We start from the raw sequence: 22,544 nt of genomic DNA on the forward strand, positions 1-22,544 counted from the left end.
TTTTAAATGTTTAAGAAGCTTCATTTAAAATTAAATTAAAATGCAAAGCCCCCCAGACCAGTGGCCAGGACCTGGGCAGTGTGAGTGCCACTGAAAATCAGCTCGCGTACCGCCTTCGGCACGCGTGCCATAGGTTGCCTACCCCTGATGTAAACAATACTGTAGGTCAGAAAACTGCTTCTAATCTGTTGTCTTTAGGGATACTAGTACAGTGAACTCCTTGTTGGCTGGATGTAGGTGGTCCGGCTAGCATGAAGAAACATTGACTTGTGTCTTCTAGAATATTCCATTTTCAAACTTTGATCAAAATAGCTGCTACCATGCAACTTTCTTTTCCTCCTAGATGTTTACCCTATTAAGAAAAATCACACAACAGTCATTAAGTAAAATGGGCAATCCCAGTCTTTGTCCAGTGAGACCAATTGCAATGTACATCTACTTTGTACTGATGTATAAAAATCTACAGTATATTTATGCATCTGTATCACAGCTAATACTGTAGGTGGAAAAAGAGATTTCGCCCATCTGGTAGAGCAAATGTGTGAGAAAGCGCTTATTATCTAAATAAACTAGGTAAGCTATAAATGCTGCCTAATAAAGGTATAAGACAGTTGCTGTCTAGATATCTTAATTGTGGTTTAGAAATCTTTTTCTAAAGTAACCCACCAAAAGCCTTTTCACTAATTGGCTCGTTTTGAAATAAAGACTCAATGACTTCCAAGTGTGCCCTGTTCTTAGCCAATCAATATAAGGTGTTTTCTTCAGTTAAAAGTTTTGTTGCTTTAATTTATCCAGCATAGTTAAAATGGCAGACACCCTCTTTAACTTGCACACCAGTGTAGAACACAGTTTTATACTGGTATAAAAGTGTTTATACCTATATAGCTCATTCTGATTCCGCAATGAAAAATAAGCTATATAGTATCTTATACCTGTAGAACTGTGCCCACATTTGGTCTTTTACCAGCGTAAGTGTATCAGGAAAAAATCATGCCTTTTGACTTACATATTTGTTCTGGTAAAACGTAAGTGTAGACTGTGTCTTCATTGTCCAACAGTGGGGCCCCATCTATTACCTATGAAGAAAATTTGATGTTATGACTTATGTACCTCTTTATTTTGAACTAATTTTTTACCTCTGCATTTTTACAACACGTTGCTTATATAGTTCTTGCTAATCTACCATCCACAAGATAGGGAGTTAAAATAGGGTCCCAAAGCCACTTTCTAATTGGGTATACTGCATGCTTTGGTGTAGAATAAGTAGTTAAGCCAACAGACCTAACTGCAGATAGTACAGTAATTATCTAATTGCAGATATTATTGTTCACTGAATCAAGACGGAAAATGCCATCACAGCTCCTGGTACTGAAAACTGCCAGAAAACCGTACTGACTGACTCAGTTTTAGCTGAGTTTCTGTTGACTTTATCTGTTTTGATCTCATAATTAAACCAAAGTATTTATAATCTGTAATTCAAGCTATTCTGATGCCAGATATTTTTAATTTATGATTTAGTGTTATATTTTCCAAGATGAGTAATTTGTAATAGTAAGTGAATGGCTATGGCAACTTCCATTGAATTAGGTGAGCTTTTCCCTCAAAGTTAGTTTTTTGACATAACTTTTTTTCCCACCTTTTAGTTGAGTTACATCTCTCAGTAACCAAAGAGAGCCGTAGTTAAGGTGGCACTTTGTGCTCTAAAAAGCTTATGCTGATATATTCATCGTAGGTGTTTCCATGTGTTCATCACTGCTGTATCTACTAACAGGTTTTAATTAAATGATTATATCTGATTTTAATGTACTTTCCCTATGTACTTGATATGGACTGGAAAAACAGGTTACAGTATATGGTTAAGCAACAATTTTTTCTTCATCCCACAACTTGGTATTAGATTGATCATTTTGAAGTGCAGTTCTGCTCCATGATAAGTCCCTGTGAATGTGACACCTAATTACTTAGTGAATTAGCTCCATGTGTGTTTACTCATATCCATTTGGTTTAGTGACAAAAATAAGTTTACTGCTTGTTACTCTTGTCAGCACTTCAGAACTACAACAGTGGAGAGAGCAAGCTAGATTTTTTTTCCTCGTGGAGTTTCCAGCAGAGGAACCTAAAGAAATTAAGTGGCCAGATCCCACTGAAATTTGGGTGCCTACCTCCTTTAGGCTCCTTTGAAAATCCTGTTGAGAATTCTTTACTAACACTCAATGAGTTACACTTGAGCAAGCCCATTGCAGCTGGCACTGAGGGCACGTTTTGGTCTACAGATGGTGCATGAGAAGAAAAGAACCCACCTCATCACTTGGATCCCAGGTGGAGTTGGCTAGTCTGCCAGTTGGGTGGCGAATTATAAAAAGACATTAACTGTGCTCATTTTACATGTACCATATTAAATGTGGAATCCTACAATGCCATTTTACAGACCCTTTTCAGAATAGAACCACATCTTAAAAGAAAGCTGCCATTTTTGCTAGACATAAACAGTCTGAAAATTCTGTTCTTGGAAATAAGTCTCCAGAGTCCATGTCAGTATGTACAACTGGGTGTTATGATCTCTGTAATAAAGCTTAGCACCTTTCAAGTCATTTTGGTTGTTCTTGTTCCAAATTTCCTTTTGACCTTTAACTAGTAACTCAAGCTGTTGACTTCAGGTAGGAGACTGTCGTCAGAATCCTTCTTTCTGAAGTGCCTGACAGCAATTATAGATGGTGCAGCAGTATGTATATCCAATTCTGGCTGCCTTAAACAGATTTAATTGGTATACTATAGAAAACACGAAGTAAAGTTGGTTACACAACTTTTTATTAACTTAATATGAAAGATATCCTTAAACAGATCCCAAATATTACAAAACAAAACAGTTCAACTTATACTGCTATTGAACACAATTGGTGAACTGTTGGGGCATTTAAATAGCTCTTAATATCAATAAGATCGTATTCTTGTATTCTTGCCCTGTTCTGCTTGTTAGTGCTGTTCTTGTAGTAATTTCTGACCATGTTAACTCTGAGCATCATTTTTGCCCTAGACCAGGGGCAGGCAAACTTTTTGGCCTGAGGACTGTATCGGGTTTTGGAAATTGTATGGAGGGCTGGGGTGGAGGGGTGGCCCAGCCCAGCCCCCCCCCATCCACCCACCCTCCCCTTCTGGCCTCCTGATGGCCCCCCTGGACTCCTGGCCCATCCAAACCCCCCTTCTTCCTGACTTCCCCCTGGGCCCGCTGCCCCATCCACCCTCCCTGCTCGCTGGCCTCTGACTGCCCTGCACCACCCCATCCAACCCTCCCCTTTTTCCTGAGTGCCCTCCCAGGACCCCTGCCCCATCCAACCACCCCTTGTCCCTGTCCCCTGACTGCCCGCCACCCCATCCAACCCCTCCTCTCATTCCTGACTGCCCCCCGGGATCCCTGCCCCATCCAACCACCCCTTCTCCCTGACTGCCCCTGGAACCGCTGCCCCTGACTGCCCCCTGCTGCCCCATCCAACCTCCTCTCCTTCCTGACTGCTCTCACCGTGACCTCTGCCCCCATTCAACCCCTGTTCCCCACCCCAACCCCTATCCATACCCCTGACCACCACCCCGAACTCACCTGCCCTCTATCCAATCCCCCTTTCCACCTTACCACACTACTTGGAGCACTGGTAGCTGGCGTCACTGCAGCCGCGCTGCCCAGCTGGAGCCAGCCACACACGGTGCAGCACAGAGCACCACGTCAGGCCGGGCTCTGCAGCTACGCTGCCCCAGGAGCTCGCCGCCCAGAGTATTGCATTGGCGGCACAGTGAGCTGAGGCTGCGGGAGAGGAGGAAGAGCGGGGGAGGGGCTGAGGGTGAGCCTCCCGGGCCAGGAGCTCAGGGGCCGGGCAGGATGGTCCTGCGGGCTAGATGTGGCCCACGGGCCATAGTTTGCCCACCTCTGCCCTAGACCCTTTATATTTAAAAAAAAAATGACTACACAATTCCATCCTGGGCCATTACCAAAAAGTCACTGTGATATAGGGGACCAGTGACGATTCTTGTGTCCAGCGCCACTAAAGCAATGGTTCCCACCTTCACATTGCCCGTGACTATGAATTGGTACCTAAACTAACTTCGAAAAAGAGTACACACCTTTTTTAAAGGAAATTGTCCACTTTCTTCTCTGAGTTCCCAATAAGTAGTAATATCTGACATTCTTTCCTACCACCACGTCTTTGGAGAGTTGGTTCACCCTTCTAGTAAGGGAATTAATTGAAAAAGGGACTCGGACTGTGCCATAGTATACTTGCAAAGACAAGTATATTAATAATGTTATATATCTCTTATTAAACTCTACACGCAAGAGCCTTTTTCCAAATAAATTTGATTACACCCCCAATGCTTTACATATATATTTATTTTATACTTCTGAAAGTTTTTCAGCAGATTACAAAAATGAACATGAAAAGTCAGTTAGGCTTAATATTAGGAAGTATGATTTTAGAGCAAAACAATTTTTTAAGTTCAGATCTAGGTTATTTCAATAAAACTACTAGCTGCTAGTGGTTAAGTGGCCATAAATATGGCAAAGTTTAATTTATAGCATGAAAGGGAAATTCAGGTTATATGGCTGTTTGTTAAAGATGCATCTATTACAGTATGAGAGTTAAAATATATCTATGGTAGCATAACTTAATTCCTATATGAAGCTATGTTTATTAATACTTACTGCAAATGTCAGAGTATTTGAGATTCAGTATTAATATTTGGTCAGGTTTATAAAATACCTCTTTCTTTTTCAACATGGGCTTGTAAATTTACTGAACTGTCACATAAGTAGATTCTTGAAGATTTCCAGCCAGTTGGCTTCACTTGAGAGATTTATGCATCCAAAAAGCCCCAAGAAAAATGGGAAATGTAAGCAAATTTAGTTAAATCATTTTTTTTCAGTGCCTTCATGAAATCATTTCATGGATTTAGCTCTTGAGTGTTCCTAACAGTGTAATCAACATAAAGTTAATTTAGGCCTTGTCTACTTGAGCTTTCTGATAAGTTACAAAGTAGCTTCACCGGTATTAGCAATGCAGGAAGTGCTAGTGTAGCTTGGTTGAGGGCTTTTTATATGGTCACTTCTCTGGGAGTAGTATGATTCAATGGCAAAAATATCAGCAGCCAGTCTGCACTTGTGTTCCATTTGTAGAGCTACCACTATGCAGTGGGAGAAATTGACAAAAAAATTTAGTGTAGAAACAGCCCCAGGATGGCTCAGGACTATGTGCAGGCTTGTCTAAACTCCTTCATAGTCTAAATGATGACGTTGCCAGTTTCTGTTTTCAGGTCCACTATATAATTGTGAGCTGTAGCAAATACAAATGCAATTGGTCATAGTTTCAATAACAAAACCATTTTTATGGAATGAACATGCACTATTTTGACTTTATGGAGATATTTGGCATGCATTCACTCCATGTATAATTGTAAAAGGTGTAAATTGGTTAAAATGCTTTTAAATTAAATTGCAATTTCCAAAACTTGTCCTTTTATTTGAATGTCAAATGTCTTCTTAAATATACTTGAATAAATGTATTTTTAAAACCAACACATATATTTTGTACTGTTAGTTTTGAAGTGAACATGTAGGTAAGAGTTGTCAGGGAAATACTTTAAAATGAACAAGAATGTTCACAATAATTATTTCACATACAGTACTTATTGATAATAGAAATTCAGCTAGCCACATGTTTAGGAATATGAATCCAAACATAACTAGGTCTAAATCAAGTTTGAAAGTACTATTAAAGTGTCATGGGAAGAGTTTCATTCTCTTCCTTTAAATATGACAAAAGCTCTGGGATGAATTCAAAGGGCTACATTATGGTTCAATAACCAATGCAACTAGATTCTAGAACTTCTCTGATAGAGCTGTTACATTATACAATTCAGAGTTTTGTGTAATGTATAAGAAAGATAATATTAAATCTTTTTTCAAACCATTGACAAGTTCAAGGCAAATTAGGAAATTCAGTTATGGTTTTGATGTTCATATGTCATATACTAATGCACAAGTTTAACAGCACACAAGTAATATACATGGATACCGGGCAAAAAATAGTTGTAAGAGCCATAATGTTGAAAATTCTGACTTTCACATTACTGAAACGTGGTGATTTAGAACATAGGACCATCTCATGTCACTTTTTGTATGCAGAATTCTTCATTGAAATCAGTGGGAAATTCTTTAAAATAATGGTATAAAGTTGGTCTTGCTGTTTGGGGTTATTTGTCTTATTTCCTATTGTTTTTCATGCGGTGTGAGAACCGTTGTTTTAAATAGATATTAGCAGATGGATCTTTTTCCCCACTTCCAACTTGTAGGCAACCAAATAAGTTAATTGGTAAAGCTTCATAGGTTACTAAGCAAAAATGGGTTCTTTCTCTTTGTAGACTAAAAATTACCTCCCATGTGAAAAAGGTCCATTCTTAGTGTAACATAGAAATTACACTTGATATTTGTTAAGTGTACTTAGTCTTCTAATCTTCATAAGTATTGTTTAATTTCATTTAATTTTATTATTTTTCTATTTGTTCAGGTGACAGGCACAATTTGTAACTCTAGTTTTGATTACTAGTTCGTGTTTGTTTTTGTTTTCTAGGCACTCTGTTTAATAGTGTTGCCATTCATTCCTGCATCAAACCTCTTTTTTCCTGTTGGGTTTGTAGTAGCAGAACGAGTGTTGTACGTCCCTAGCATGGGATTCTGCATTCTAGTAGCACATGGATGGAAAAGACTATCAAACAAAAGGTAGGTCAAAATTAGGGGGGGTTTTGGGGGGGCAGGGGGTCATTCTATGAATAAAGATAGTGGACAGAAACCTGGTACAATTAATTAATATCTGTAAAATGCTTTGAGATTGTCTGATGGAAGTGCTATATAAATGTTAAGTATTACTACATATTTATCTATTTATTCATTATAAAATAAAGGTAGATAAGTCGCTCTGCAAGCTGCTTCTAAAGAGCTCTAACCAGGTGTGTTTCTGTCTTTGTATGTTATATCTGTTATTCCAGTCCAGGTTGCCTCTTGAACAAGGACTGCCAGTCAGGATGAATTATATGGCAGTTTTGTGATGTGAACAAATGTCCACAAGTGACTTGGGAGGAGGTCCTCAAACATATTGTCAGGCTATACTGGAAAAAGGACAGGAGTGGTTTAATTAGGCCACAACTTCATTATTAACTGTCTGGGAGTACCTGGCAGATAACAGTGTACAGTGTAGGTAATTCCATGATCATTTAAATATTTACTGGGGGGCTTCCATCAGTCCCCCCACCTTTTCCATCCTGGTCCCCAGCCAACCTCCTCCTGCGACCCTACCATCCCCCTATTCCTTCAAATGAGGATTAAGGTGGGGCTATTATGAGGAGGGGGGGTTGGCTCTGTGCTGTACCAGTTATAGGAGCCCAAACCCTCTCTATTTCCATCCTTTTAACAAACACCTTTAAATCCTTTATCAAACTATCTGAGCACTGTATCCTTTGCCTATGGAATACCTGCACTGGACAGCCACCCCATAGAATTGAGTTGCAACCTCATAGACTAACACCTCTTCCTTGCTCACCCCAAATAAGCTCCCCCTTTCTCCCTGGAATCCACTGTGGGGAAGATGGAAAAAACCCCACTCTGCCTTGGTTAATCTGGCAGCGAGGGGGAAATTCCTTCCCAGCCCCTTGCGAAAGCAGCATCTACCACAGAGCCCACAGTGGATACTGACCAAACCTAGTATTTCACCACTTTCAAGGGTAGGTGCTGCTCCGCTTGGTCCAAATGAAAGAGGGCTTCCCTCACCTGGCTTGTACCTATGTACTCTTCCCCTATCTTCTGGTCACCGGGGGAGAAGGGCGAGTTAGCATCCTCACACTGATATGCTCTGCGGGTACAGCAGTATCCTTGCCTCTACCCTTAAAGACGTATACCCTTTTTCCCCAGTAAGGGTACGTCTGCACTACGGGACTATTCCAAATTTGCATAAACTGGTTTTGTAAAACAGATTGTATAAAATCGAGTGCGCGCGGCCACACTAAACACATTAAATCGGTGGTGTGCATCCATGGTCCGAGGCTAGCATTGACTTCTGGAGCGTTGCACTGTGGGTAGCTATTCCATAGCTATCCCATAGTTCCCGCAGCCTCCTCCGCCCCTTGGAATTTCTGGGTTGAGATCCCAGTGCCTGATGGGGCAAAAATCATTGTCGCGGGTGGTTCTGGGTACAGCCTCACCCCTCCCTCCCTGAAAGCAGCAGACAAGCGTTTCGCGCCTTTTTTGCTTGGTGAACTGTGCAGACGCCATAGCACAGCAAGCATGGATCCTGCTCAGCTCAATACCGCAATCGTGGATGTTTTAAACACCTCGCGCACTCTCGTGCAGTATATGGTGAACCAGGACCTTCACACCGAGGCGAGGAGAAGACGGATACCGCAGCGCGGCGATGACAGTGATGAGGACGTAGACACAGAATTCTCTCAAACCGCGGGCCCCTGCGCTTTGGAGATCCTGATGGTAATGGGGCAGATTCTATCCATTGAATGCCGATTTTGGGCCCATGAAACAAGCACTGACTGGTGGGACCGCATTGTGTTGCAGGTGTGGGACGATTCCCAGTGGCTGCGAAACTTTCACATGCGTAAGGGCACTTTCATGGAACTTTGTGACTTGCTTGCCCCTGCCCTGAAACGCCATAATACCAAGATGAGAGCAGCCCTCACAGTAGAGAAGCGAGTGGCGATAGCCCTGTGGAAGCTTGCAACGCCAGACAGCTACCGGTCAGTCGGGAATCAATTTGGAGTTGGAAAATCTACTGTGGGGGCTGCTGTGATGCAAGTAGCCAAAGCAATCACTAAGCTGCTGCTACGAAAGGTTGTGACTCTGGGAAACGTGCAGGCCATAGTGGATGGCTTTGCTGCACTGGAATTCCCTAACTGTGGTGGGGCGATAGATGGAACCCATATCCCTATCTTGGCACCGCAGCACCAGGGCACCCAGTACGTAAACCGGAAGGGGTACTTTTCAATGGTGCTGCAAGCACTGGTGGATCACAAGGGACGTTTCACAAACATCCACGTGGGATGGCCAGGGAGGGTTCATGACGCTCGCGTATTCAGAAGCACTACTCTGTTTAAACAGCTGCAGCAAGGGAATTACTTCCCAGACCAGAAAATAACAGTTGGGGATGTTGAAATGCCTGTCGTATCCTGGGGGACCCAGCCTACCCCTTGATGCCATGGCTCATGAAGCCATACACAGGCAGCCTGGACAGTGGTCAGGATCTGTTCAATTACAGGCTGAGCAAGTGCAGAATGGTGGTGGAATGTGCATTTGGCCGTTTAAAGGCGCGCTGGCGCACATTACTGACTCGCTCAGACCTCAGCCAAACCAATGTCCCCTATGTTATTGCTGCTTGCTGTATTCTCCACAATCTCTGTGAGAGTAAGGGGGAGACCTTTATGGCGGGGTGGGAGGCTGAGGCAAATCACCTGGCTGCTGATTGCGCGCAGCCAGACACCAGGGAGATTAGAAGAGCACACCAGGAAGCGGTGCGCATCAGAGAAGCTTTGAAAACGAGCTTCATCAATGGCCAGGGTACAGTGTGACTGCTGTGTTTGTTGATGAACACCCACCCCCCCTTGATTGACTCATTCCCTGTAAGCAACTCCCCCTCCACCTTCGAGTACAGCTTACTTATGCAAATAAAGTCACTCTCGTTTAAAAATCATATATTCTTTATTAATTCATTATAAAAAGAGGGAGAGAAGTAAGGGTGTGGTTTGGGAGGAGGATAGGAGGGATGGAGAAGGCCATTAAAAAAATTTCACAGTAATGACAGCCTTCTGGTTGGGCTGTCCACGGGGGTGGAGTGGGCGGGTGCACGGAGCCTCCCCCCACGCGTTCTTATACGTCTGGGTGAGGAGGATGTGGAACATGGTGAGGGTTGAGGGTGGTGATACAGGGGCTGCAGCGGCACTCTGTGATCCTGCTGCCGTTCCTGAAGCTCCACCAGACGCCAGAGCATGTCAGTTTGATCACGCAGCAGCCCCAGAGTTGCATCCCGCCACCGCTGATTTTCCTGCCGGTCTTCCTGCCGCCACCTCTCATCTCGGGTGTCCCTCCTGTCCTCACGTTCACTGGCCTCTTTCCTGTAATTTGATACCACGTCCTTCCACTCATTCAGATGAGCTCTTTCATTGCGTGTAACTTCCATAATATCCAAGAACATTTCATCTCGCGTCTTCTTTTTCCTCCGCCTTATCTGTGCTAGCCTTTGGGATGGAGGAGGGACGCTTGAAAAATTTGCAGCTGCATGAGGGAGAGAAATATTTAAGAAGATACATTTTACAGAACAATGGTTATACTCTTTCACAGTGAACAGCACTATTCACCTTACATAGCACATGTGAATTCCCTACAAGGTCGCATTTTTCATCTTAATACTGAGTGCCTGCAGCTCTGGAGTTACAGATCTCACAGACACAGGTCCGGGCATCAGAATTCAGCTTGCATGCGGCCATGGTAAGCCACTGTCTTTCGGCTTCTGTAGTGATTTAACCCTCCCCCCAACGCATGGCTAATACTAGCTCCCTGCTAATCAACACCCTTCCCACCCCCCACCCACTGCGTGGCTGGTAGCTTGGCAAAGCCCCACTGACCAAACACAAAAAAGATCATCGGCATTTCACTCCTCCCCTCCCCCCGCTTGGCTACATGCAGGAAAGGATTTTTTTTTTAAGCTGCTGCAGTCCATGAACCCAGTAGGAAAATGGCCATCCCTCTTACTTAAATTCCTGATTTTTAACCAGGTTATCCTGAACGATATCACTTTGCTGAGGATAACACAGCGAGATAAAGAACGGATGCTTCTTGAATGCCAGCAATCACCGGGACCATACGCTGCTATGCTTTGCCATGCAATGATACCTGATTACTTGCTACATGCATGGCGTGGTAAAGTGTCCTACCATGGTGGGCGGAACAAGGCTGCCTTGCCCAGAAACCTTCTGCAAAGGCTTCTGGAGTACCTACAGGAGCGCTTCATCGAGATGTCTCTGGAGGATTTCCTCTCAATCCCCGGACATGTTAACAAACTTTTCTAAGTGACTATACTATCTGCGAATGCATCCCAAGTCCTCAGGGCAAATAAATCATTAAAAAACGCTTGCTTAAAAAAAATGTTTGCTATTTGCAAAGGTACACTCACCAGAGGTCCCTTCCATGGCGTCATTGTCTGCGATAGTTGCTTGGGAGGGCTGGGAGGAGGGTAATTCCGTCAGGGTGATAAAAAGCTCCTGGCTGCTGGGGCTCACGGAGTGCTGTGTGCTCTCTGCTAGGTCGTCCTCCTCTTCTTCATCTTCATCTTCCCCGTCTGCATAATCCTCAGCCATGGCAGAGATTACAACCCCCACCTCGGAATCCATGGTCAGGGGTGGGGTACTTGTGGCGCAGCCCCCTAAAATTGCATGCAGCTCAGCATAGAAGCGGCATGTTTTTTGACCTGCCCCGGACCTTCCGTTTGCTTCTTTGGTTTTCTGGTAGGCTTGTCTGAGCTCCTTAACTTTCACTCTGCACTGTACTGAGTCCCTGCTGTGGCCTTTATCCATCATAGCCTTAGAAATTCTTTCAAATACTTTTTCATTTCGTCTTTTGGAACGCAGTTCTGTTAGCACTGAATCCTCTCCCCATATAGCGATCAGATCCAGTACCTCCCGTGCAGTCCATGCTGGGGCTCTTTTTCGATTCTCAGGAGACTGCATTGTTACCTATGCAGATGAGCTGTGCGTGGTCACCTGTGCTGATGAGCTCTCCACGCTGGGGAAGCAGGAAATGAATTTCAAAAGTTCGCGGGGCTTTTCCTGTCTACCTGGCCAGTGCATCAGAGTTCAGAATGCTGTCCAGAGCGGTCACAGTGGTGCACTGTGGGATACCGCCCGGAGGCCAATACCGTCGATTTGCGGCCACACTAACCCTATTCCGATATGTTAATCCCGATATTAGCGCTACTCCTCTCGTCGGGGAGGAGTACAGAAACCGATTTAAAGAGCCATTAAAATCAGTATAAGGTGCCTTCTAGTGTGGACGGGTGTGGCGTTAAATCGGTTTTACTCTCCTAAAACCGATTTAAACGCCTAGTGTAGACCAGGCTTAAGTCAGACAATGCACCCCTTGCCCTCCCTGCTTAAGGTGTGGTGCAGTAATTTTCACTTGTATCCAAAATGTTATTTGGACTTACAGCGTCATTGCTTTAAAATGTGTTCATTTGGCTCTTGTAGATTCTTGCAATGAGAGAGCCGTGAAATTCCACCTTTCTGCTATTTTTAGGTGGTAATGGGTCTTTTGATTTATGACAGTGGAAAAAAAAAACAAATTTTGAATAAAGAGAAGCATATTTACTCACTTGCTTATGTTAAAATCTGCCTTGTTTCTGTTAAAAAATTATCACCAGTCAGAGGAACCAATGACATCTTGAAGATTGTGTCTCAGATTAAGGGACTGTATGTAATTTTAAAATTACTTTTGTATTAAATGTACTTCTTGAACTAAAACTTAGAGGTAAAAGAAGCTACTTTTGTTGGTATATGTGTAGGAGGAACATAGATCCTATACCATTATCACAGGTGCTTTCAAAATGTTGTTCTGCCTTGTGTTAGTGTCTTGCTTTTAAAGTGTCCACACTGCACATATGCAAAGGTGAAAGGCTAATGTACTTAATCCCATTGCATCACTTAATATTTCTGGTTCAAATATTGTGAAGCTATCTTTGAATTCTACCACCACCTTCGCAGAGGAATATTTGGGTTTCTTTTCTGTTTCCCTGATTAATTCGCTATCTTTTATCCTGAGCGCTTTATTAGCTTTTAATATTTTTTAATTCTTAGTGCTTGCCACATCCGAATTGTGAAGATATTTTACAGTTGTTTAAGTGTAGAATAATTGGGTTAAAATTTGTTTTGAAATTGAATTTGGAAATGAAATCAAATGTTAAGAAAGGAAGGTAGTCCTTGCCTCCCTCTTTCTCCTGATCCACAAATTGTAAGCGTGAAGGATTTGACTTGTTTAAGTTTCTATAATGTATTGGTGAAGGGCAAATTGGGAGGTGTCTTTCAGGTTATAGAGGAATGGCTACTTTGAAAACCTATTCCTAGGGATAATTTACAGTGCAGGTAGTCTTTCATCTTGTAACCTGAGTGGTGCTGTCAACTGAGTGTATGGTTCACTACTGAGCATTTCTTCATGAGTTTTATATTCTCTGTGATTTACCTTTTTTCAAAAGATGTTAGTGTCAATAATTGTCTTTTCTTTAATAAAAAAAAATAAAAAAAATTTCTTTGAAACCAAATATTTTCTATTGCAGTGCAATATTCTTTTTCAGGTTACATGCTAATGTTGCTGCTAAGTAGACCTAGCCTTTCTAAGCCTAATAATTAGTCCCATCTGTTTTTATATCAAAGAAACACAAATGTTTAATTTTATTTTCCTTAGCATTGCTATACACTTTCTAAAGATTAAGCACAAAGAAATATAAATTAAGAATCTGTTCTAAGGAGAATATGTTCAAACTTGACTTATACTTCATTTAAAGGACGAATACTATCACCTGTGTATATTTAACTGCATAGTTTATATAATCATATAAAATATATTTCAGTTTGCTGTATATTTTAAAATGTTGATTACTGGTTTAGTTTTATGAGATGCAGAGCTAAGGATGGACAGTGGCAGCTTCGCTGTGCAGGGTCACCCCATAGGAGACATTGCACAAAGTCCCAGTCACACTTTCACAGCCCTAGCACTACAGTGACATGAGAGCAAATGCCCTATAAATAGACATAAGACTTCCTACTGTCTGATACCTGCCATCTGATCCCTGCACACTATGTGCATAGGAAGGTCTCAGCTCTCCCATGGCCTCCCAGGACCATTCACACAGGCACCTAGAGGGTCTTACGTAAAGAGACAGGGTTCATTGTCTCAGGAAGGTGTGGGAATAACGTATATCTTTTTGAAAAGAGAACTAATGATGTCTGGGTAAAGAGGCAATGATTGATATATAAATAGAATAATAAGGCATGTGCCAATCACCATAGTTTTTCTGGCCTGTCTTCTTAGGTCTGCACAATATCTAAAACATTTTAAATGCTTCTGTATTATAAAAAAGCCTTTTGTTTTCATCATGCCCCCTAGAGAAGCAGCAGTCCCTGATTCTAATTCCAAAAATACAGCACATTGGGAACAGTTATTATAGAACATACAGTATAAGAAATAACTGACAACAATAAGCCGCTACAAGTTATTTACATTGACAAGGTTGCATAAGATAAGCATTTTAAAGCTTTCTTAAACCCAAACAATAGAAATGTATTTACCAGAAGGTTACTGTGTCCTTACTAGTTTTTTTCCCAGTGGGATGGATTAGGATTTTCCATTATTTTCAGTTTCTAAAACTGATTAAAAAGAGCTAAAGATGCATTAAAACTTTCTTCCATTTAAGAAATTGTAGTTGCCACTGTTATGTGCCACAGACTGTTACGTGATTGTGAATAGACAAGTTGGTCCAGGAGACAACCTCTCCACTAAAATGACATCCAAACTATGTAAAAGTTAGAGAAACTGTGCATTAAAAACTTGTATAGGATGGTCCTGTATTAGACAAAGATGATGGAATAGATGATCTAGTACATGTTCTCAATATCTGCTTTTTAAAATACTTAAATAACTTTTTCATTTGACTTCAGGATCCCATTCATTGCCTTAATTTTGAATTTGACTTTTGAGAGTTTGTCATATGTAAGGACCTCCCACATTTTTACTTTAGTTGTAGAAAATTGTTGTGGATTATTGTAATAAACTTATTTATCAAGTGGACATTGTGACATTACAATTGATACCGTAAATAAAAGTTTGAGGCTAAATATTCTTTTCCTCAAAGTTTAAATTAGCTACTAGCAGGGGCGGCTCTAGGCATTTCGCCGCCCCAAGCACAGCAGGCAGGCTGCCTTCAGCAGCGTGCTTGCGGAGGGTCCGCTGGTCCCGCGGCTTCGGCGGACCTCCCGCAGCCATGCCTGTGGGAGGTCCAGAAGCCGTGGGACCAGCGGACCCTCCGCAGGCATGCTGCCAAAGGCAGCCTGCCTGCTGCCCCTGTGGCGACCAGCAGAGTGCCCCCCCGCAGCTTGCCGCCCCAAGCACGCGCTTGGCGTGCTGGGGCCTGGAGCCGCCCCTGGCTACTAGTATTCAGTTGGAATAAATTACAATAGCAATTGCAAAATGTTCTCTTCTTGCTTTAACTCACCAATGAGTACCGATAACAATTATATCTATTCTCTGAAAGGAGGTAAAATATCCCCCTTAGCATAATATTGAAATTGTGTAGTGGTCAGTATTTTTACAGCTCTGGTTTTATTTTTGTTTTTTGTTTGTTTGTTTAACAGTGTGCTGAGAAAGCTGTCCTGGATTTGTCTGTCTGTAGTGCTATTCACTCATGCCTTAAAAACACTGCACAGAAACTGGGATTGGGAATCAGAATACACCTTATTTATGTCAGCTTTAAAGGTATGGTGTTATGTTTCAAAGTGGCATATGGTAAGTGGATAATGGATCATTGGCTGCACTGGAAGAAGGACCGGAGATGCTAGATGTGGTTTAATTAAGCTACAATTTTATTCTTAAATGTCTGGGAGTACCCAGCAGATAAAAATGTTCAGTCCTTTCCATAATTGTTTCACTAGATGTACCTGGTGGGCTTCCATCAACCCCCCCACCCTTACCCATCCTGGTCCCCAGCCACCCTGCTGTTGGGACCTTGCCATCCCCCACTTCAAATGAGGTTGGGGGGGGCTATAAAGAAGAGGGGATTGGCTCCCTGCCATTCCAGTCATAGGAGCCATAACACCCACCCACCCCCCTGCTTCTGCTCCTTTAAAGATTACCTTGTTTGAATCCTTTGCCAGTCCATTTTTTCTGATCACTATCCATTCCATATAGAGTACCTGTACTGGACATCCACCCCACATTTACATAAGTAGTTGCAATGTCATAGCCTAACTCTCATTTCATGTTTACTCCAACAAAGCACCCCCTGAACCTGCTGTGGGGAAGGTGGAAATAAAAAAACAGTTCTCCTTGGCCAATCTGGCGGTGAGGGAAAAATTCCTTCCCAACCCTCAAAGAAAGTAGCAACTAGTGCAGTGCCCTCAGCGGATTCTGACAAACCTCAATATTTCACCACTTCCATTGGAGCGAGGGTGGGCGCTGCTCTGCCTGGTCCAGGTAAAAGAGGGCTTTTCCTGCACTGGCATGGACCTATATAGTTCCCCCTCTCTTTCAGTCACCTAGAGCAGGGGTCCCCAACCTTTTCAGGACCAGAGACCGGTCATGCCTGCGGAGGGAGCGCTCGTCCCGCGGCTCGGGTAGACCTGGTCCACCGGCTCCGGTTGAGCTGCCGCAGGCATGACTGCGGACGGTTCGCTGGTCGCGCGGCTCAGCTGGACCGCCCGCAGGCATGCCTGCGGCAGCTCAACCGGAGCCAGTGGACCTCCCGCAGGCGTGCCTGCGGGCAGTCCAGCTGAGCCGCGCGACCAGCGAACCGTCCGCAGTCATGCCTGCGGGAGGTCCACCGGAGCCCCAGGAGCAGCGGACCTCCCGCAGGCACGACTGCGGGAGGTCCACTGGGTCGGTTCGCGGCCCGGTTTGTAAGAGGCCGCGGACCGGTACCGGGCCGCGGACCGGGGGTTGGGGACCCCTGACCTAGAGTGAGGATGGGTCAGTGTCCCAACACTGGCCTGGTGTGCAGCTGTAGCAGAAAGTCATTCCCTGGCTCTCTAGTCCTTAAAAGAATACACACCTTTTTCCAGCAAGCCTGACAATAGCCCCCACTACTTACTGTGCAGTGAGACCATTTTAGCCAGTTTCTTCAAAATTCTAAGTGCAGTTGAGCATGATAATATTGGAGAATTGGTTTACAAGTTACGTTGCATCATGGCAATCTTTATGCCCAAAGAATTGTTTCTGCAAATGTTTTAAAACCAGTGTGTCATCTCACATTGGAATTAATGTGCAAAAAAATTTCTTGACTGTGAGTAAGCACAGTAAGCACACATTTGAAGGTATTATATAGCATGGTTGATCATTTGAATGAACCCACAGATGCATTTATTCTCTTGAGGACCAAATCTTTGAAAAATTTGAACCCTCAAAATAAGCCATCTTTGAATTAAAGGTGAGGAAGGGAAGTCTATTTACTCTTGGATGCCCATTTCCCTTTAAGAATTGTAATACAGATTGGACCCTTTTTGGACTTTCATAAGGACCGAGTCTGGCAGAGCTTGGTAAAGAAAACAGATCCTGGGCAACAAGTTTACTTTAATTGCTGTAATTCTCCCAATCTGTGATTTGATATTCTTTTTACATAGTAGTTTCATGGAATTTATATAACTTTCTAAATTATTTGCTTTGCTTCTTTAAATATATTCATTATAGTTAAAAGCACTATAAGTGATGTATACTTGAAATTTAATATCTGTATGCCTTCCATATTCAGGTAAATAAGAACAATGCCAAACTATGGAATAATGTGGGTCATGCTTTAGAAAATGAAAAGAACTTTGAAAGAGCTTTGAGATTCTTCATACAGGCCACACAAGTGCAACCAGGTAAAAGTTATTGATGAGTTTCATTTGCTCAGGTGCATTTCTTCTTAATAATTTGATACTGTAAAGGAATCTCTTTTTGTAGTCTATTCTAAGCGCACTGTTTCAGGAAATTACTTCTGCATTAATTATGTTTGTTTCCATAACTGAACTTTAAATCATGTAATATAATTAGTAGGTTGACTATGGTGTGATTATTCTCTGTAAGAAATGTAGACAAAATATTATCTTATGTAAACTTTCCTGAGTAAAGTTTTGTGGATGTTCAGAGATGCAGGGTTTTTAATCTCTTAAGAGGAATACAATCTAAGTTGTAAGAAAGGTTAATGAAGCTTAAGTACATATGCAATATTAATACTAAATACATAGTCCTTATATTTTATGTATTGTTGATACTGTATTGACACACAGTATGCAGATGATACTGTGATACATTTTTTTAGTTTTCAAAACTATCTGAAAGGAAAAAGTAAATAACTTACAGTTTAACATGCATATCATATTTGTGGCACACTACACACACAATTTGGTGTGCTTTTTGACATTCTTTACAATGCACAGTACATGTTTTATTATGTAAGAGTTGTGGTTTTGGAGTGCATTATAATTAATAGTATGGTTGGGTGTTTTGTTTGAAACCCAAAGTCAATAGAAGTTTTGATTTTTTTTTTCGATGCTGTTACAACTGTTAGGGTATTAGCTGTTTAAAAACAACGGGGAGAGAATGAAAAAGGATTATTGTCACCTAATTATAGGTTCTTTTCACTTAAGTTGCCATGGTGAGAGAAAAATTACTAACCAAAAACCCTTATGATCATTTAGCTTTTGTATGCCAAACGTGGATCTGAGATCCACACTCTTCCTGTTTTAGTGGTTTGTTTGTGATTTTGTAGTCTCAAAATGACTTCAAACTGCTCGTACTATTACTATTTTCAAAAAGCTTTTGAAATAATTGTTTTGCTTTGATGTTTCAAGTTACTCAATTATGAATTAACCTTTTAAGTGTTGTGTATTAACTGGGGTCACAAAACTGTTATAGATTGCACTTCCTTTGTCAATAAAGATATCTGAGATTAATATGTTCAAATAATTGTGTAAAATTAGCCAAAAGAAAGGAAAACAGAAATTCTCTAAAGAGAATTGGAGTCATTCCTGGCTTCTTGAAAGTGGTTTTGTATTTTAGTGAGGTGGATAGCGTTTAAATCTATTTGCTGTTCATATTAGAATCAGACTTTGTCTTCTACATTATGTAGGGTTTATTTGATTACTTCCTCTGCCTTATTCTGTAAAGAAGACATAAAAAGGCCCATTGGGTTCTGTTTTGGGATGTCAAAGTCCTTTAAGCCCAAAGGGCATTTTGTTTGATTTAAGACTAGCATGTAAGGTCTGCTTCTGTATGTAAAAGAATTTTGTAGAAATTCTTATAATTTGTTCTTTGATAAGTCATAGAAAGTCATATAAAAACATTGATCCATGTGAGCCGAATTGTCATCCTCATGTCAATTCTACTTGAACTGATCTGCTGGATAGCCACGTAGAAAGTACTGCAGTCGTTCACCTCAGATTCTTTCCTAGATAATGTTACCACATATGGAATCAAAATGTATGGGATGATGTAGAAAGTATGCTTAGAACAGTATTGTTCAATGTTCTAACATCAGCTTCTGAACATTGAGTGCTTTAGCCAAGAATCGATTTTTACCGAGTTTGAAAACGCTAAAAGGGATCTACTGACTTGTTTTGAATAAATAATCTTGACAGAATTCTGCTTATAATGTTTTCCTGTGTTACCTCTTCTTTTGTATATTGTGATACAGCAGGGCAAAGGAGCAGTGGGAGAGTGGTAGAGGGGAGATATGTAAACTCTAGACTAATTAAGGCGTGGTGTACTCTAGGGAAGGTTACTACAGGTTAATTGGAGCACCTGTAGCCAATTAAGGCCCTGTCAGGAACCTAATAAAAAAAACCCTGCTTCAGGCACACAGTGTGTAGCGAGGAAGGCGAGAGGGCTAAAATTTGGAGCTGTGTTGCTGAGAACTGAAAGACCAGAGAACTGGAGGAAGCGAGACCTTGCCCCAGCAGAGCAGGTAGACTCCCTTCCCCAGCTTCAAGGACCAAGGGTAACCCTGCCCAAGGGGGAAGAGGGTAAGAAACCCGCAGGTGTTGAGAGGGGCTGGGGCTCAGAGTGAGGAGGAAACCCGGATCCCTCCCCCCCGTTTCCCTCCTCTACTACCACCTACCCAGGCCACTAGCGGGGCCCTCAGCGCCCCAAGAGGAGGGGCAAAGGGTGGTGTCCTAGCCCCCCCCCCCGCCAAGAAAAGCAACTCACCATACCAACATCTGCCATTTTGTCACAATATCCGCGTCTTTATAAAAGAGAAAAAGTAAGAGTTTATCTCTGCCTTACTCTTAACCTGAAGTCATAATTTTTATATAATTCTCATGCGGTGTAACTTACCCCTGTGCAGACGCTTGTGCACCATTTTGGTTCATCCACAGTTAGTTATTGTGAAGATTTTTCTTTTACTGTCACAAACAGAACGAATTCAGGTGAGAAGTGTCAGGAAAAGTTAGAACTCTTCAGCCATCAGATGCTATTTCAATAAAAAGTTCCTTCTTTAAGAAAAGGAGAAGGGGAAGATTCACAAGAAGTGTAACCAAAATCCAGTTCATTTAGAATATTTTTTCAGTTTCCAACAGGCATCAGTGACTCCTTAATACTCCTTTGGCTTACGCTTATAATGGAGGCATTAATATTTAATATTCATGAGGCACAGATTTTTAATGACACTTACTTATGAGACATGAATGGTATATTAAATATATATTTTTTTAAAGATGATATTGGTGCCCACATGAACGTAGGAAGAACTTATAAAAATTTAAACAAAACCAAAGAAGCAGAAGAATCATACATGATTGCTAAATCACTGATGCCACAGGTAAGTAGTAATGTTGTTTTTTTAACTACCATCTTTTGAAATCTTTCAAGGTATGTCTACATTTATGATGGCCTGTAGAGTACAGACGCTGCACACCCAGTTAGCATGAGTAGGGCCCTACAAAATTCATGGTTCATTTTGGTCAATTTCACGGCCAGAGGGGTTTAATATTGGTCATCTTCAATGATTTCAGATGTTTACATCTGAAATTTCAGGGTGTTGTAACCGTGGGAGCCTCGGGGGAAGAAACTCCAAGCCCAGGTGTGCTGAGCCCTGACTGCAGCTGCAGGGCTGAAGCCTCAATCCCAGACTCCCCTGAACCCCAGCTGGGGGCTGGAAGTCCTGGTCCCAGGCTGCCTCGGCTGGGGTTGGGGGGTGGAAGCTGGCCCAAGCCCTGGCTGTAGCGGGGGAGAGGTCCTGAGCCTGGGCTGCCCTAGCCGCAGCCGGCAGGAACGGAAGCCCCCGACCCCAAGAGCTGCTGGGTGAGGAAGCCCCGAGATCGGTGCCCAGAGCTGTGGCAGGAGTCCTGAGGTGGGGGGCAGAAGCCCAGAGCCCAGACACAGCCTGCCCTTTTCTGTTGCATGTAGCTGCAAATGTAGACAAGATCTCAGTCAGGCGCATCATGAATTAAAGATTGACTATTGTGCAGCAAGTGCTTCTGCTGTTTCCTTACTTAATGTGTAAAGTTGTGCACTGTTATGAATAGTTTAAGGAAGTTTTAATATACTGCCTCAGAAACGGGTCCAGTCAAAATCATATCAGTTTGACAATTGTTTTATTAAAATGAGGAGTTTTTAAACTCTTTACTCTTTATTTCATTTTTTTGCACCACCTTCTGCTTGGCCAAAAAAACAAACCCCCCAAGCCCAACCCATTAAACAGTACAAAAATGTATTGTTTCCCATGGACTGGCCATTGCTGATGTTTGAGTTTCCAAAGCTGCAAGAGAATGTTTAACTAGATAAACGTGCTGATTGAGCATGCATTTCTGTTACTGTTAGAGTTTAGAACAGTTTAGCTACTTGGCTTTGTCCTTAACAATTCATTATCCAGTTTTATACTCACTCTTATTTAAGCAAGCTCATTTCTCATTCTTTTTTGATAACATCAGAGTATCAATCTAAAGTATGTGCTTAAATTGTTGCTGTGTAGTGCAACAAGATGAGGGTTATTGATGATCTGATGCAGTATAAATGTTAGGGCTGTCCTGATATCCACCTCAGATAGTGGCCCTTCCAGCTTTCATGGTACCAATATAACGTTAGGATGGAGAAGAGAAAAGTGAAGTTAAAATGCCTGTCTGAAAAATATCCATGTTCCTAGTGAGTGGATGAGAAGGGTTCTACTTGGGGCTGTAAATTGGTGGGTAAGTATTTGCCATGGTTCCAATTATGTTGTTTAAGCTATACTGTCAACTACCTGATATTCCAGCTATAGTTTAAATTTTGTGCCACTGTGATTTTTAAACTACTGGTAAATTGATATGGATTTTTAAATAAGGTTCTTGGCATATCGAATTGCACTCTCTTATTTTTTTTTTTGGAGGGAAGGGATTTATGATGTTTTAGAATGCATATTTTCAGTGCTGACATGGCATTGTAAATTCAAGGGTTTTTTTAATATTATATCATCCTGTTTTACCTTGATGATAAAAGAAGTATGGAAAGCAGCTTCATGCGTTTAACTATATGAATTGTTTCTGATTTTGTTTTTAACTTTCCACTGATTTTGTGTTTTGTTTTTTTTTATTTTTGTTTTTGTTTTTGCCAGATTATCCCAGGTAAAAAATACGCAGCACGAGTTGCTCCTAACCATCTAAATGTTTATATAAATCTTGCAAACTTGATTCGGGCAAACGAATCTCGCCTTGAAGAAGCAGATCAGTTGTATCGACAAGCAATTAGTATGAGGCCAGATTTCAAACAGGCTTACATTAGCAGGTATTTTTGT

The 22,544-nt window shown here is 41.9% G+C and overlaps 1 protein-coding gene across 1 annotated transcript in view; it reads left to right on the forward strand.

Annotated features, from left to right (window-relative positions):
• The window catches only part of TMTC3 (transmembrane O-mannosyltransferase targeting cadherins 3), a 51,624-nt gene that overhangs the window by 24,204 nt on the left and 4,876 nt on the right, over window positions 1-22,544 (forward strand). The window contains exons 9-13 of the mRNA XM_044984613.1: window positions 6,615-6,763; window positions 15,436-15,556; window positions 17,544-17,655; window positions 20,491-20,594; window positions 22,365-22,534. Of these exons, the coding sequence (XP_044840548.1) occupies window positions 6,615-6,763; window positions 15,436-15,556; window positions 17,544-17,655; window positions 20,491-20,594; window positions 22,365-22,534 (656 nt within the window). The remainder of the gene's footprint in view (window positions 1-6,614; window positions 6,764-15,435; window positions 15,557-17,543; window positions 17,656-20,490; window positions 20,595-22,364; window positions 22,535-22,544) is intronic.

Source organism: Mauremys mutica, chromosome 1 (genome assembly GCF_020497125.1).
Source record: "Mauremys mutica isolate MM-2020 ecotype Southern chromosome 1, ASM2049712v1, whole genome shotgun sequence".
NCBI lineage: Eukaryota > Metazoa > Chordata > Testudines > Geoemydidae > Mauremys > Mauremys mutica.